Raw genomic sequence first — 17,326 nt, forward strand, 5'->3', positions numbered from 1 at the left:
AATATACGAGTACTATCATTAAGCTACTAGATTTCATCCAGAAAAAAGTACAAGGTTAATTTCCTCTCTTTCGATTGAAATTATTTTCGTTTCGTTTTCAAATTTCATAATGCTCATTTGTCTGAATGACAAGCGACAACTCCTTTTCAAATACAGGTTCTGACACTTCTTTTTGTAACGTATTCATTTCTGTAAGAATATATTCCACTAGTGTTACTAGAGGCACTATCCTGCAGTATGCCAGAAGGATGTATGACTGAGGATGTGAGGATCTGAGCCTACTCAGTGTAACTAACAAAACCATCGAGATCCAGGGTGCTTTCTCATCGAAAGGGTTTTCTTACTGTACTACGGAGCTCTGCATGTGATGAACCTTTATTCGTCAGGTTCCAGTTAGAACCTTCACGGACCATGAAGTAAGCGAAGAATTCGAACCTGAGTCTACAGATGGAAGTCGACTCAACTATTTGAACTGTCCTTCCTGTTACATCAAATCAAGGGCAGGTTTTCATCAGTCCTTCAACTTGTGATCAGGTTAACAAACCTAGGATGTCAGCCAGCAAACCACTTATTGTCTCCTCTAGAGCAACATGCAGGTCAGCAAACGCAGAGTCACCAAAACATGAATGGCCGTATCTAACATAAACACCCATATGGAAACGTTAATACGGTAATCAACATCGGACTTTTGTACTTCGAACATCCGACAATCTCAATATCGACCAATCAACTGAAATCTCTTCAGAAAGCCGTTATGGCTGTAATAGAGTATAACGTTTTCCCTGTGGGTTTGACAATAAATGAAATGTTAGGTTTTCCTTGTGCCTTCGATAATAATTGCCTACACAGTACAATTGAACTCAACTTCATTTCACTGCTACATTGGCAATAACACAAACACTTTTACTGAGACTACTCAAATGTCTATCGCCTTATTAGAACACTTCGCACCCCACTTCCGACTGAACTACTCGATTTGCATGGTAGTAGTATTTATATATGGTAATGGAAGTCTCTAGAAGCCGATACGAAAGTCAATGGAAGGTTCTCAAAGCGACGCGACGTCTTGAACCATTGCGAAGCGCAAGTCATTTGAGCGCTCTTGGCCAAGTCACAATCGATTGCGACGACCAGCGGCGGCCAGTATTATTTTTTTCAGGGGATGATTTGCAAACTTCCGAAGTTACAGTAGAAGTGTTTGTGTTGTATCAACAGTGTAGCAGTGAAATAAAATTGGGTGTAATTGTACAGTCTAGTCAATTATTGTGGAACCCACGCGAAAAGCGTAACAATATATGGTCTACAGGTACGATTCCAGAGCTGCACATTCTGGTCTTACATCACCAGTTTTGCAGCTGGCCTGAAATATATCTCACCAAGTAATCGGTTTCGGGGTGACTTTCGCGAGTTATAGTGGGGGATCGAATGGATCCATACATTTCGGACCTACTCTCTACTTACCCACGAAGTGCTTGTAGAGTTCTTCGTCAACCAGTCAACGATTGAATGGTGACCTAAATATCGAACTCCCATTGTGTTTTCACGGAAGTGATTTCATTCAAATCACGAATGAAATTAAAGGCGAAGCAACCTGAAAAGCCACGACCAACACATACGAACTTCTCTCACACACAACAGATTTTAGCGTAAAATCTTAAAAGCTCTGTGCGCCCCTGATATGTGCGCCCCTGTGCGAACATGTTTCCTTCATAAGTACTAATGAAAAATGCCGTCGTTTTTGCTTTACCCAGATGCGTATCTAGATTGTCTTCCGAACCATCTCATTCATGTCGGCTTTACATAGTATACTTGTGAAGTGCTCATACATTATTTATTCTGAAATCTTCTTTGTCGCATTCTGCTACGGATAAGCTGGATGAGATCGACTACTTTGCTTAATTGAAGCGATAACACTTCTCGTATAATAATGTTAAGTAGCCGATTGATGGAGCAGCGTTGATAACGCAAGAGAACCGATAAAGTTCTGTTCTAGTGTACTATTAGGTTTATTAAGTTTAAACGTAGGTTTTCGAAATTTATGGGGATACAATTCGGGTGCATGTGAGTACATCCTAATTTTAAATTGACCCAAAATCACTCCTACATCAGATTTCTCCCAAGGCATCAACATTATTGATCATGAAATCATCTGTAGTAATAAGATGTCATACTATAAATTTTCCAAAAAATCAACAAGTGTTCCTGAAATTTAAACCGACAAACAGATCACAATTTTTTATGGTACTGGTCAAAAATCATCTTCAAAACGAACTTGGGTGTACCTCAGGAATTCAATGTATTTGTAGTACTAAAAAGTGATTTTACATCATATCTGTAACTGATTCAATGTAATTTACTGGACGAACCAGAAATGTTGGTTGACAGATATGTATGTTGAGTTTGTGATTGTGTGCGGTTAACTGTTTTTTTTGACCGATTTCATTGAGAGCTCTTTCTATAAACTGTTGCAGAGATGACTTCTATTTCGAAGCAGTTTCAATATGAGGAGAAGATTACGAATTGGATTGCAAATTGTCTTAGCCCTATCATACAAACATCTGACCCAATATTTTCCAATACTAGCGTGATGATTAGATTTATAATTGAGATATCTATCAATGTATGAGTTTGTTTGAATTATTTCTTACAAATCGATGAAATGATGGCCATCAAAACAGAGTTTTACAGCAATAAAATGCTTCTATTTAACAGTAATAAAAGTGACAGTCATAAAATTAACATCTCAGGACCTAGTTATGCATTATCCTTATGATTTCAATTCGAATCAATCAAATAATCGAATACGATTTTGAATAAACATTAAAACTTCGCATAAATACCTCGACATTAATTCGAAGGTTTGATTATGATAGTCACTAGACCCCAACTTTACTGAGACAACCCAAGTAAATATGTAAATCAAATGAAACTCACCAAAACAATGAACAGATACAAGAGACCGAAATGAAAAAGTGATTGCCAAACTTCACTGATTTACATAACCTCAAGAAAATATGACAACCATCTCAATCGGAATTTATTTGTATACTGAGACATTTCCAAATCGAATCGAAACAGTATTCTGATTCCATTGAAATTGAAAAAAAAATACGCAACGCTCAGCTAATGCGTCTAGCCGCGTCAAGTAAGTCGAGTGACTCGGGTGCCGGCTCTGCGTTCTCAATTCAAATTACGATATATTTCAACAATGGAATCTTATTGTTGGAAATTCGATTCTTTTACGTACTCTCTTCGAACTTTTGAACATAATACCTGCATTAATTGTACTTTGAAACAAATGTTTTTTTTAATGTCTCCTTTTCAGGTAATGGAATATTTTCAATTTGAGAACTGCTAATTTGTTCTCATACCTACTGTTCGATATCAAAATCTTGCTATCGAAATTATTATTTTTTCAAGCGAATTTAGCCTAGAATTGTCAGCTCTGAAATTTCTACAAGAGAGAAGATTGTTTCATAACACTATTTTTATTAACACTACATTATTTTCAAGGGTCTCCCAATCGGGGTTTTCCATTTGGTCTTTTAATGTATGGGCCTTTTCTATTCCACTCATCCTCATGAGATTTAATATTTCCGAATATCTTCACCCAAACAACCCGCATATTTAAGCCTATTTCCATGTAAATATTGTGAGCTACAAATATCTAGATTTTCAATTCCTTTATTATTCCTTGTATCCCTTATCTTGGGACTTCCCGCTGTTATGACTTTCTTGCCTATGTTAATCCGAACCTCTCCCTACAATCACTAGGCTAAACCCCCTCTTTAACTACCTGGGCAAAACATTCATTGATTCATTTTAATACTGCGAGAAAGTTTATTATGCATTATCCTTTCCGGAGAAAATTTCATCTCTTGTTCTCTTGTTCTCTTGTATTGAAAAATTCGATGTCATCTGAGTTATGATCTCAGATAGGAAAACATCATCACAACATATCACCGCCATAACTTAGGACCATTTTGATAAGTATCGATGTGTGACTCTTCAAAATACTGCATGAAAATTTTACTCAGAATTGGTGATATGGATGAGCCAGTCCGTTTGTATCTCAAATTCTTGTATATGAAGGTTTTGTTCAAACTGAACGTTTTCACCACACAAAATTTCAGCTGCTTCACAATAGCTTTCACGTTCAATTCTGCTCTATTTTTTAGATCATTATCATCAGATCATTATCTTTTCCACAATTCTTAGGGTTTCATCAATCGAAACATCAATGATCAGACCTACAATATGGAACCACATCAATTAATATGAAAGTACTTTTCCATGTAAAATTTGATGAATACCCAAAAACAACAACACATTGATTCCTTCAGTAAAAATGTGACTATAATGTAAATATAATGAGAAATTATTTTGTATGTGGTGTTATTGTGATTGTTGCCAACCAAACTCTTATTGTTTAAAATTTAGGTGGTGTTCTACAGCCCAGAAAACGTGGGCTATCGCTACAGATATGCAGAGCCATCCCAAGATTTGAGTTACGCTCCTCACTATCACTGGGAGTTACTGGACTGGACCGATTGCTCAGCAAAATGTGGAGGTGGAACTCAAACTTCTAAGTACGAATGTGTTGAGGATAAAGCCGGAAAAGTTAGCTCGACTTTCTGTGTGGGAGAGGATAAACCCGAGCCTATATCTAAGCAGTGCAATGAAAATCCTTGTAGAACGAAGTGAGAAATCGAACTTTTCATTAAAACACTTTTAGATGAACATAGAAACATCAATAATAGTGTTAGTAACCATATTATACTCAGACGAATGAAAAATGGGTACCATGAAATGTTTACAAATGTTGATATTGAAAACCATTTTCATTTTTAGCCCGATTTCGACTTTTTTTCAATGGAAAAAAAAAGGATCCCCAAAAGTCATGGACTGAAAGAACTATATCAAATGACTTCACAAAATTTATAAAAAAATAGTTATCGTCAGAAAATTTCATCTCAAACGTAAAAGACTTAGATGTTTCCAATAACATATTGTTGTCAAATTCCTGGATTTTTGGTGAAAAAGACAATATGTTGGCTACGAATCACGAATATAGACGAATTAATCGCGAACGAATTTGTTGAAACTAAAAGAAAGAAAAACCTTCTATGCATTTATAGCTGCTAGTTTGATTATTATCAATACAAACTTGTCAAAATTTTACTACGCCACCACTTTGAAATTGTGGTAGATGTTGCCAAATTTATGTTTTAATTACTACATTTTCAATTGATTGAATATTCAGTTGATATGTTTTGTGATGGGAACTGAAAATAACTTGATTTTGATTTTCGCAACATTCCAAAACATCTTGGAATATTCTAGAATGTTTCGATATAGTCAAAAACTTTTGGGAACATATCTGAACATTTCAGGTCATTGTTGAATATTTCAGAAAAGTCTTTCTTCAGGGAAAGTTCTGGGATATAGTATATCATTTGAAGTCACCTTTTTTATGAATTCAACATTTTAATTCAATTTCAACAAATACCACATAATATGGTTTCAACTCCCAGAACAAAGCCACATATCCAAGCTAGTAACTCACAACAGTAACATTTGATAAAATTTCCTTAAAAGTATATTCACAACTATCAATTTTGAGTTTGAAACATGTTAGAACTGAATTATAACTTTTCAAAGTTTTACTACGTAAAAACGCCATTGCAACCTTTCCTCATCAAGCGTGTCACATCTATTTGTGAGGCTCTTTGAGTTCATTTGTTATAGTTTTGATTTCTAAATGATTCCCAGGCTGCTAATTTGTAGTATATGGTATGAAATGATGATGATGATATGATGTTCATGAAATGCTCAAGATAATCAACTTTTTCATTTGATTAGAAATAAAAACGTATTCGTTTGAATGGTTTCCCAGTTACCAAATTACATATGACCATCATTTCAATTATTGAAATGAATATAATGAGCTGTCCACAAAAGATAGAAATATTCCATCGCAGAATTTGTGTATCGATAAAAAAAGGACAATATACGGGGTGTTCCAAATTGAGTCGGCATCATTACCAACTCCGTTATTATTGATGGTACGAATTCGATTGGATGGGCAAAATAGTAGCATTTTTGATGGCTTTCTCGATGCCGTAAGCAAAAAAAAAATAAACCGTTGCGTTTTCAAAATATTTCATGAAATGCTATTATATAAATGGAAAATGGGCGATTGATGTGGAAATATTCATTTCTTTCACTAGCACAAAAAATTTCTTTGTTTTGACAAATACTTAAAACCTCATGATTGTCGAAACACTCAATTTTGATACTTATACTTATAACAATATTTTGTTACTAACAGCAAGAAAACGCTGGGATTTGAACTCGTGAAACCCGTAATCATAATGTCGTATCACTCACTTGACACCACTTCGAATATTTTCCAAAATGCCGTTTGGTTTGTCAAAAAAATTGCGTAAGAGCACTTCAACACTACATCAATTCGTTCTCTGATCGTGAACAACCTAATCGGCGTTTTTTTGCTGTGCTTCATCGTCGATTCAGAAATAATGTTTTTGAGAAGTGGAGAACTAAAAAACGTTTTGTAATATCTGAAAATACAGAAATGGACGTTTCAGCCTACTATGAGGTAAATCCAAATAGTTTCATCAGCTATTTATCTAGTTATCTAGTACCGTCTGTTATTGAACGAATTCTGAAGAAATGGTCCTGTTAAGTGAGCTTCTCGTTCAACAGACATGATACCTCTAGATTTTCAGTTTTGGGGGTTTCTGAAAAATGAGGTGTAAAAAATGAAATATAATGATGTCGATGAACTGATAAATTATATTGAAACTATAATCAATAGAATTGATGGCCTAATTGTGTTGGAAGCAACACGTTGTATCAAGAGAACGGCCCAAAAATGTGTTCAACATGAAGGCAGTGTTTTTGAATATTCACTCGATTTTTTATAGCTCTTCATTTCCCAAAACAAATAAATTTTATGTACTATTGAAAGAAATAAAATTTTTCGAGAAGGCCATTGAAAATGCTAGTAGTTTGCACATTCAACCGAATTATAGTAATAATAATAAAATGTTTATTAATCCGAATTCACAATTACGTGACCAGTATGATAATACATAATATATTTTGTGATAAACAGATTAATTGCTCTATTGTCAGCTTTCTGATACGCGATCAGGTGCTGTTGAGGCCCAGAGGGAAAATGGATATAATAATATCTAAATAAATGGTAATCGACTGAGATTATTGTATTTCGAATATTATGGAAACTGCCAGTTGAGTACTACATATATTAATGTTGAGATAGATTTTCTTTCATCATTCTTGTGATCAGTGATCTGGAATTTATTCAGAAGTTTTGCTGTGCAGTATGTGAAGGAACGTTTGAATATCTCGTTCTTATGGGAGGGTGTAGTTATAATTCCTCTTCTACGAATATTGGCTTTATGAGCATGGCTTCTGAGGAGGATTTTTTTCGTATAAATAAGGAGGTTTTTTCGTAATTTGAAATTTTATAGAAGAAACAGGTTGTATGGAGGAAACTCCGATTATACATAGGTATTCATCCAGTTTATTTCCTTCAGTTTATGTGACACTCTCTGTCTTCGCCTTATACCAAATATCAACCTCAAACAAGGATTTTGTAATTTCTGAATGCGTCCGGAATCTCTATTATTTAAATACCGCCCATATATACTATCACAGAAGTTCATGTGTGAGAGAACATTTGAATCAAATAGTTATTTCTTTGTGCTTTGATTTAGGAATTTTCTCTGGGGTTAGATCATTTTCAAATTAGCATAGCCAATTCTCAACTTCGACGTGACGTGCTTCGTGAATTTGAGTTTATTGTCAATTATCAAACCCAGATTGCTGGCGGATGTTCTGAAAGAAATAATCTCATTAGCCATATTAATGTTCAATGATTCTATCATTACAAACAAGTATAGCCATGGATTTTTTTAATTGATTATCAATAAATGTTCATTAGCTATTTCAAAAAGTTTTTGCAGATCATAGTTGAGGGAGTATTCTGCTGCTGCAGTATCTGATGAGTTGAAGGAACAGTGTAGCTGCGTATCGTCTGAGTATGGATGATACTTGCAACGAGTTAATGACTTTACGAACTGTGCAGTGTACATTGCATAAAATAATGGACTCAAATTACTCGCTTGAGGTACATCAGTGGTGACAGTAATCGCCATCGATGTCTAATTTGTATACACTACTCGCTGTAATCTGTTCGTTAGGAATGATTTTATCAAATCGCAAGCCCGCACAGAATTTGTAGCTCATTAATAACGAAGTTGGCAATGTTGCCGACTTCATTTAGAACACCCTATATAGTGATTTTTTTGTTGAATATAGAATGGATTAGCCCGCGTTTTCGATGAAAGTTTCAGTGGGAGCAGTATCTTACGAGTAATTTTGGTACGGTGGAGCATATTAATCCATAATATGTAATGATGATCATTTTTTTTTATGGTACTACCTCACACAGACACTTATTTCTATCTAGGTGGAAAGTGGGGAAGTGGGGAGAATGTCACGCTTGCAAAAATCGTTCCGGAGTGCGATCTAGGGAAGTGGAATGCGTGGAAGAATCGCCGAAGGTTGGAGCCGAGGAAATCCTAGTCGACGATGAAAATTGCGAAGGGAAGAGACCGGCTTCCAGGGAGCTCTGCGATTCTCACAAGACCTGCAAAGCACGACAAACAGACAATATTCCAGCAGAACTTCTAGAAGACGTTTGGAAACAGATCAATCGAAGATCGAATAAGAAAAGTGGAGAGGTGAGTTCAAAATTCAAAAAAAAAGCGTGGGTATATCGGGTATATAAGAATAACTTATGGGAAAGAAAGGTTTGGTTTTCAACTTCTCCATCTTCATAAAGCAAAATGTAGAAATATCTCGAAGAAAAGGAGAAAGTAATTAATTTCAAAATAAACTCTTCACAAAGATATATAGATCATACGAAGAAGTAACTTTCAAACACATACTGAAAGAAATAGCTCTTTTGAAACAGCTGATTTCATATACACACGAAAGAAAAAATACTTTCGAATGAAGTACTTATTCATATTTATTCAATTTGTTCGTGAATTTCGTATTTCGCATTATTTCTGGCATCCCATTATGAATAATAATACCTTTGTTTATTAGATTGATCAATATAGTATATTTATTCCATTTTATGATCATAGACATCCCTTTTCATCGATTTTATGTTGAAATTTCCATGTTCAGTAAATAAACATTTCGTGTACGAATATAAATACATATTTTCATTATATGAAGAGCTTGAATTTCTGAAATATACAGTGCATTCCTCTTATTCCCCCCTCCCTGCCCCTTCCATTTTTTGAATGAGTCAACTCAAAAAAGTGAATTGGACAGATGAATCTTCCAAGATGGCGACTAGGCCATGGAAAGGGGGGGTCTTGTGACACATATTTTTGAAGCCCCTGACAAATGCTTCAGAACCCTAGAATATAATGTCAACATCTTCAACTACTACAAAATGGTGGAACTTTTAATAATTGCCTGAATACATTGACATTCAACTACATAATATGAGATAATAAGCTTGAGGCCAGTTCAGAAGATGCTCGAAATTGTTGCCTTGAACTTCTTGACATATGAACAGCCTATTCGACATTTCACGCCGAACATTTTCGAACACAGTCACGTCAATATCTCTACAAATATTTATTATTCTCTGTCATATATCAAATTTCGAAGCAGGTTCAATTTTGTACACCTTTTGTTTCAAATAGCCCCATAAAAAATCCAAAGGTGTCAAATCTGGCGAGCGTGCTGGCCATTCTGTAGGACCTCGACGGCCAATCCAACGACCGGAAAAAGTTGTATCCAAATAGTTTTTTACTTGTCTGGAGTAATGTGGTGGTGCTCCATCTAGTTGGAATGCAATATCCATATCGAATTCATTAGGATTCGCTTCGAAGATTTCAGTGATGAGAGGGTCAAGCATATTCAAATACAGTTTCTCTGTTCCCCTGTTTAATAAATAGAGTTCCTACAATATGGTTTTCTAACATTCCTGGATATTGAGTATGTGTTTTCCCGGAAAACGTGAGGGTTGGTGTCACTCCGATAACGGCAATTTTGTCTGTGAACATTGCCGTTGAAAAAAAATTAGATTCGTCACTAAAACAAATATTGTGGCGATAGGTAGGATGCCTTGCAATGGTTTCCGTCATGATTTCGCAGAATTCTGTTCTTCGATCAGGGTCATCTTCAGTTAATTGGTGTACCATTTTACTTTTGTATGGATCTTCCTATTCCTCTACAGAAGTCTCCACACAGTAGAACAGTGGTCGCCAACCTCTTCAATGTGTTGAGCTACTTTGTTGATTTTTGGAATAAACAGCGAGCTACCCACACGGAACGCAACGTAAATGAAATAATCCACAGTTAATTTATCATTATTTGTATTTATTTTACTATTTAACTGGTAATACATAATACAAAGGTACTAATAATAAACTAATAACAAAATAACTGATATTACTAGTATGTACTTGTTCATAGCTACATTCCTACCTATCAAACGAAGGTGTTTGAAAAATAAACACAAACTTTTATCCAGCCACAACGGCATGTCACGTATGATTTAAAAATAGTAAATAATAACAACGAAAAAGTAACGCACTATCATGAACATAAACATTGAAAAATAAAAAAGCCGTTCAATGAGAAGGCTGACACTCAGACTCATCGATAATTGTTTTAATGTTTGCAGTATAATTTGATGCAGCCATTCGAATACAATTATCCAAATGTTCATCTGTAAGTCGATTGCGATATTTGTTCTTAATAAACTTCATATTGGAAAAAGAAGATTCTCACCAATAGGTTGAACTGAATAATGCTTTCACTTTCAAGGCAACACGGCATAGAACTGAATATTTGTCTTTACTTACAATAGGCCAGATACATTCAGTACTTGAGACTAACGATTTTGAGGCTGAATCATTTTGAAACTCAATGACTTCCATTTCTGTTGCAGCGATGTCTTCGCCAAAGTTCTGCATAACACAAGTTGCAAACTGTTGGATACCAATTTCCATAAAGGGTGAAACAACAAACTGCGCTACTAAAGCCATTTCATTGAAATCCTTAAAACGATTTTCAGGGTAGAAATTATTTCTACATGATATTTGTTGTCATAGGGTTTTAATGGATTTTGAGATTTTTTTTCTGAAAGAATAGGAAAATGCTTGGCATCGCTGTTAATTAGGTTTTGTTCCCAAAACTCCAGCTTTTTGATAAATGCTTTCATATCAGCAATTATTTCCGCTAGTTCTTCGTCTCTCCCCTGAAGCTGCAAATTAAGTTCGTTTAATTTCTCTGTAATGTCCACGAGAAAACCAAAATCTAAGCCAGATTGAATTTTCTAGTTCCGGAGTCGGTTCATCGTGTTGTTTGAAAAATTGAACTATGCCAGATAGGACATCATTAAAACGTTTCAGCACCCGTCCTCTACTTAACCATCGGACTTCAGAGTGAAGGAGTAGGTCCCCGTATTGACAGTCAACTTCATCGGCCAAGGTTCTGAATAATCTTCTTTGTAATGCTTGAGCTCTAATCTCGTTCACAATTTTTGCCACCAGTTTCATAACGTTGTTTAGTTTCAGGAAATTTCCACATAATGCTTGCTGATGGATGATGCAATGGTAACAGAGAAATTGCGGAAAAGTTTCATCTTTACGACATAACGCCACCAGACCCTTATCACAACCCACCATAGCTGGAGCGCCATCGGTTGTCAAGCCTACCATTTTCGATATTGGAATTTTCTCGGAAGAAATAATATTTTTTAAATGAGAAAACAACTCATGTCCAGTTGTGTCCTTTCAGTGGAATGAACTTCAAAAGATCTTTAATCGTAAAATCACTAAAAACCATCCTGACGAACACGGCCATCTGGGCAGTGTCAACGATATCTGTAGATTCATCCAGTTGAAGTGAAAAATAAACACAGTTATCTAAGTCAGTTCTTAACTGTAAAAAATATCATTGCTCATTACTTCTAGACGTCTTATCACTGTATTAGCAGAAAGTTGCATAGATTTTTTAGCTGAAAGTATCTCGTCTTTATTTCTAAAGTTGGCAAATAACGAATCAGCAGCTTCTGAAAACACCTGTTTTATCATTTCCTCGTCTTCATAAGGTTTCTTTTTTTGTGCAATTATCTGGGACACACGGTACGATGCTTCAGTTGCAGCCTTATTTTTGTCGACTGTTCTTAAAAATATTGATCGTTGTCCAATTAACTGCTTTTTTAACTGTTTCAGTTTCTCCTTTCTGGCGGCAGAATGTGGTGGGAATGATTTTTCAAAATTAGAATGTACAGTTTTATGATGTCTCTCAATATTTCCTTTTTTAGCAACGGAGACCGAAATATTACATAACAAACACACATTTTTATCTTTAACTTCTGTAAAAAAGTATTGTTCTTCCCATTCCGAATGAAAGTGGTATGTCTTTACCTTCTTACAACTGTTTGCCGTAATATTATTTTTATTGTTCTCTACTAACCCAACCGCTGGACGTTGGTTACGCGTTCCTTTTCAAACTAAGCGCAATGTCGCCGCGCCGTGCGTATTTATCCCGTTCAAAGCAATCCAGATCGTTCTCGAACACTAACGCGCTGGTCCGGCTGGTCGGTTCTAGCCTATTCTAGCTTGATGGCGTCAGCGGCAGATCGCTCACCGCAACGTTGCCGCTGTTTATGTTTAATATTATGACAATTAGATTTTTTTGTGGAATTTTCGGAAGCTTCTCTGATTTTTGCAGTTTGTATTTTTTAAATTAAAATCGTTGTGAGAGCTACCAGAATTGCCTCCGCGAGCTACCGGTAGCTTGGCGACCACTGCAGCAGAAGGAGACACCTCACAAACATTCGCGACAGAATGAGTAGACTGTTTAGGATTTACTACCATCTCACCAATTATTTGTACTTGCTGTTCTTCCAGAATGGACGAATGACCTGGAGGCTTTTTGTTATGTACACTACCATATTTTCTACAGATCTACAATTCGAAAAACGTTCATTCAAAATCGTTTCGGTCTCATGAAAGTTACGCGTCGCACCGTAAATAAAGGCGCTTCAATTATTTCTTCCAATGGACGAGAATTGACCGTTTTCGAGATTGTCGACGTGGTACCTTTCTACTAGTAAAACCGAAAACTAAATGAGAATATTCTAACTGTGTTGGAGATGATTGGAATGAAAAACTTCAATGCAGAAAAACGTTTCTATTCACCACAAAAACACAACAAGTCGCCGCAATAGATAAAGTAGAGTACAGGTTTTGATAAACAATTTACATGTCGTCTGTTCGAAATGTTCGTGCAAGTGTCCAAATAATGTTTTTGAAACAGATCCTACTCCATCAATCAAACCTCTTTTAGCTTTTTCAGATGATTCTCGAACTCCTAGTGTCTCAAAAATTATATTTTCTCGAACACGTATATTATAAAGGGAGTAGGAAATAATTTTTTCTATGAAATTGCATTCTGATACAAAAATATTTCGTTTCTCGCTAATGAAACAGATTTGTTTAATTTGATGTGCATAAAAATGAATTAGCTCGTACTCATCATAATAGTCATATAAGTCTGAATAAATGATCATGTTCCAATCGTAATTATATAGATTTAGGGTACCGATTTCTTCATAGTATAAACCTGGACCTGAAGATAGGGGTAATATTTTGTACATTTTTTTGTCATTCGTGCTCAATATAGAGTTTGAGAATAATAGGAAAAATATTGTCTTCCTCAGAACCATTTTGAGGAAAACTTTTGAAGTTTTTTCTGGTTGGCTGAATCTGGTGAGTGAGACCGGTTGGTCTGCTGAGTTGAATGAGACAGGAATGGTCCGCTGTGCGGCGAAGAATGCTGGGCGAAGGGCTTGAAAATCTTTCCGGTCGCTCTGCTGGTTTCTGGGTTTACTTCACGTCTTCTGCTGGGTGTTTCTCCAACTTTTCCCTGTGACGTATGGATCTAGATAAGAACAGACTGGATCAGGCTCTTTCGGTATGAATGCTGCACCAAATGTAGATGGTTCTCGTTGAATTTAGTAGGTACACAGTCGCTCAAAATCAGCGATAGGTGATCACTGACAGCCTCAGAATGCAAAAACTCAGCTGAAAGCACTCCAAAAGTTCCATTAAAAATCCAAATTATTCACAAATATCCAAAAAAAATCCAAAACATCCCACCGCTGCCATCAAATTTTGTTGAAGATGATTGGAATGAAAAACTTCAATGCAGAAAAACATTCCTATTCACCACAAAAACACAAGTCGCCGGACACTTACACTTGCTCGTGCAAGTGTAAGTGTCCTCAAAACAATAGAACGCTCGCTTTTTATGAAGTTCCTTGTCACGTGATCATAGACGCTAATTACTGTTTTACGGTTCATATTCTAGCCAATAGAAATCAAACAAGTTAAATGAAGTAATAACGACAACGAACTTCATAAAGTATTGTCAGCAAAAATATAATTCATACATTTCTAAACTAACCCAAATAATTGCAAGATGAACATAAATAAATCGTGAACGAGATTCTCAATAATGAAACAAGAAAATAATAATGATAATAATAAGGAATTACATTACAACAACTGAACAATGATGTTCATTGTCGTACTGACATTTTTGTCGTTTTTATAAACAAAATATAACTTAACAAAACTTATCAGGTTGTTGGAATTGCCATATATGGCAAATAAAAAGGAACATTTCTAGAAATATCGATATTAATGTGTTTGTCTTCAGGCAAATTATTGAATGTTCCGCTATTTTGTAGTTGGTGAATATATTGACTTCATATTCTAGAGTTGTAGTAGCCAGAAGCTTCAAAATGATGTGTCACAAGACCCCCCTTCACTTCACTTCACTTCAAAATAAAGTATTCATGCATTAATTTCATTATCCCAAATTTCAATTTTTTGAGCTGACTCGTTCAAAAATGGGGGGGATATTAAAGAAATGCACTGTATAGTTGATATATTTTATAGTCATTTTTTTTGGGATGTAATCTATTGTTCATCAATTTTTTAATTATTCAAAAGTGTTTAGTCTCGGTTACGGCAATGAATCAATTTCGTTTTCAGGAAGCCAACAAAGTACACAAGGAACTCAACGCGAAGAAAGACGTCTGCAAAAATTACAACACAACGAAACTCAAACTCCAAGTAGGTTCAATCGTGAAAGACGTGGTGCCAGCCCAAGAGATCAAGGTGATAAAGGTCCCCTTGAAGCAGTCGCATACCTCCGTGAAACTATCCGATAACGCATTCGAAACAATGGGAGATTCCGTTGCAGATAAAATCGATACGGGTCACGCTGTGATCGCTGTTGGTAAAGATGCCGCGGAGATTTTGAAAAAAGTGAAGGATACACCTGAAGAGAAGGAGGAACAAACGACTCAATCAAAAACCTCTACCGGCCATTCTTGAAAAGGAGCTGAGTCATATACAAAGCCATTGTTGCGATGGCATAATATTTTATATCTTTCGTGTTCGGTATACAATGTAACTATTTTGATTCATGTAATTACAGAGAGTAGTGATGAGTGTTGTTCGTTTTTTCTGATCTGTCACGAAGAGATTAAAAAACAGAAATGATGTGGTAAGGCAAGTGGAAAGTGATATGAGTCATATATGAGAGTATGTATTTTTTAAAACAATACATGGACCAAAGAGGATATGAAAATTATCATAATCCGAGGAATTTTTTTTATTTCCATCGTTTCACTACCTGCCATACCTTTGAATAAACCTTTTATAGGTGGCTTCTTTCGAATAATGCATTTGAGAAAATCGAAAAGTTTGAAATTGTTACACTTACATAGTATATTACTACTTTTTTTTCTATGCTACTCCATGATTTTTAGGATATTGACTGCTTTATTTTTGCCATCGAAAATTCAGCAAATAGATCGGTTTGTTGTTCATAAAAGATATAACCTTGTGCATAAGCAAGTTTACTAATCTAGCAATAAACGTTGTAAACTTGTAGATTTAAAATGTGAAATATAAACATCAAAATTGGTAAAGATATAAAATTTAAAATGCATAAATGGAAAATAGTAATATCAAGAGACGCCTAAATATAAATTTTAAAATAAATAGAGATTGTTAATATCTGAAGATGTGAAAATATGAAGTTTTATATGTTGAACTGTAAAATATGTGTATGAAGATAAACATGTCAAATTGGAGAAATATGAATGTGAAATTATATCTTTACCTAATAAGTACATGATATATAATATAAAAAAAAATTATAAATATCTGTGAAGTATGCTTTCAATTCTGTTTGGATCCACGTATACACCTGTTATGAATAATTGAACGATTTTGAAAATAGAATAGTTTCCTTAATTATATCCAATGGAATTCGTCCTCTCAATACTTAACTTACTGTTCTAGGTAACTATTCAATATATCCTTCTTTCAATAATTTGTTCCACTCTTTCTGCAGGTACTGTTTGAAGTCAATTTTTGATATTTTTTTAAAATATTTGTTGGTTGCGGGTATGTTTTAACTAATTGGGTATTTCAGGATAGACAATTGGACTCAGGTAAGACAGAAACTTTTGGTGTTTGGTTGTTCCCATAAATTGTTTATGTTTGTGATGGTTTTGAGGTAGATTCATGAAATATAAGTGTCTACAAGTAAAGGTTTGTGACTCTTCAAATAGTTTCTGTAACGCATATGTGAATGTTTTGTTATATATAATTTTCAACTACTTCAAGCTACTACTGTGTCACTTCAAAAATATCATACAGTATGATTATAATCTCAAAAATAGGTACATAGGAGATAGGTGAAAAAGATATCAAACGATTTTATGGAGAAAAAAAGATAATAATGATATACAGTGTCACCATTAAAGTGCGCACCATATGGGAAACTTTTTTTTCAAAAACTTTCAATGAAGTTTAACTTCGGCACTTGTTTGTGCTTTGAATTTACCTCAAAATGATGTGACCAACTGCGACCCACTGACTTTTTTTTTGAAAAAAATTAAAAAAGTGCATTTCTAGATCGAATTTAACAAAAAGTTACTTGAAAAAGTTGTGTCTACGGCAATTTTATATCCATATGACAAATTTTATGCAACTAGGATAAAGTTAACGTTTTGTTTATTTTTGACAGATATCCCCTTAATTAAAAAAAAAAAATCATGTATACATAACAAACTCATAATGGAGTTTAACTTTTCTGATACATTTTTACTTATACGGACATTTTTAGAGAGAAATTAAAAATGCTATAAAAATTT

General features: G+C 34.9%; 1 protein-coding gene across 1 annotated transcript in view; it reads left to right on the forward strand.

The window, feature by feature from the left end:
• The window catches only part of LOC111514837 (A disintegrin and metalloproteinase with thrombospondin motifs 12), a 99,491-nt gene extending 83,880 nt beyond the window's left edge, over positions 1-15,611 (forward strand). The window contains exons 14-16 of the mRNA XM_074177345.1: positions 4,441-4,700; positions 8,519-8,792; positions 15,150-15,611. Coding sequence (XP_074033446.1) covers positions 4,441-4,700; positions 8,519-8,792; positions 15,150-15,494 — 879 coding nt within the window. The 3' untranslated portion in view covers positions 15,495-15,611. The remainder of the gene's footprint in view (positions 1-4,440; positions 4,701-8,518; positions 8,793-15,149) is intronic.
• Positions 15,612-17,326: the final 1,715 nt, after the last annotated feature.

Source organism: Leptinotarsa decemlineata, unplaced genomic scaffold (genome assembly GCF_025532065.1).
Source record: "Leptinotarsa decemlineata unplaced genomic scaffold, Ldec_3_MD MMD2_tig00002974_RagTag_RagTag, whole genome shotgun sequence".
In the NCBI taxonomy this organism is placed as follows: Eukaryota; Metazoa; Arthropoda; class Insecta; order Coleoptera; family Chrysomelidae; genus Leptinotarsa; species Leptinotarsa decemlineata.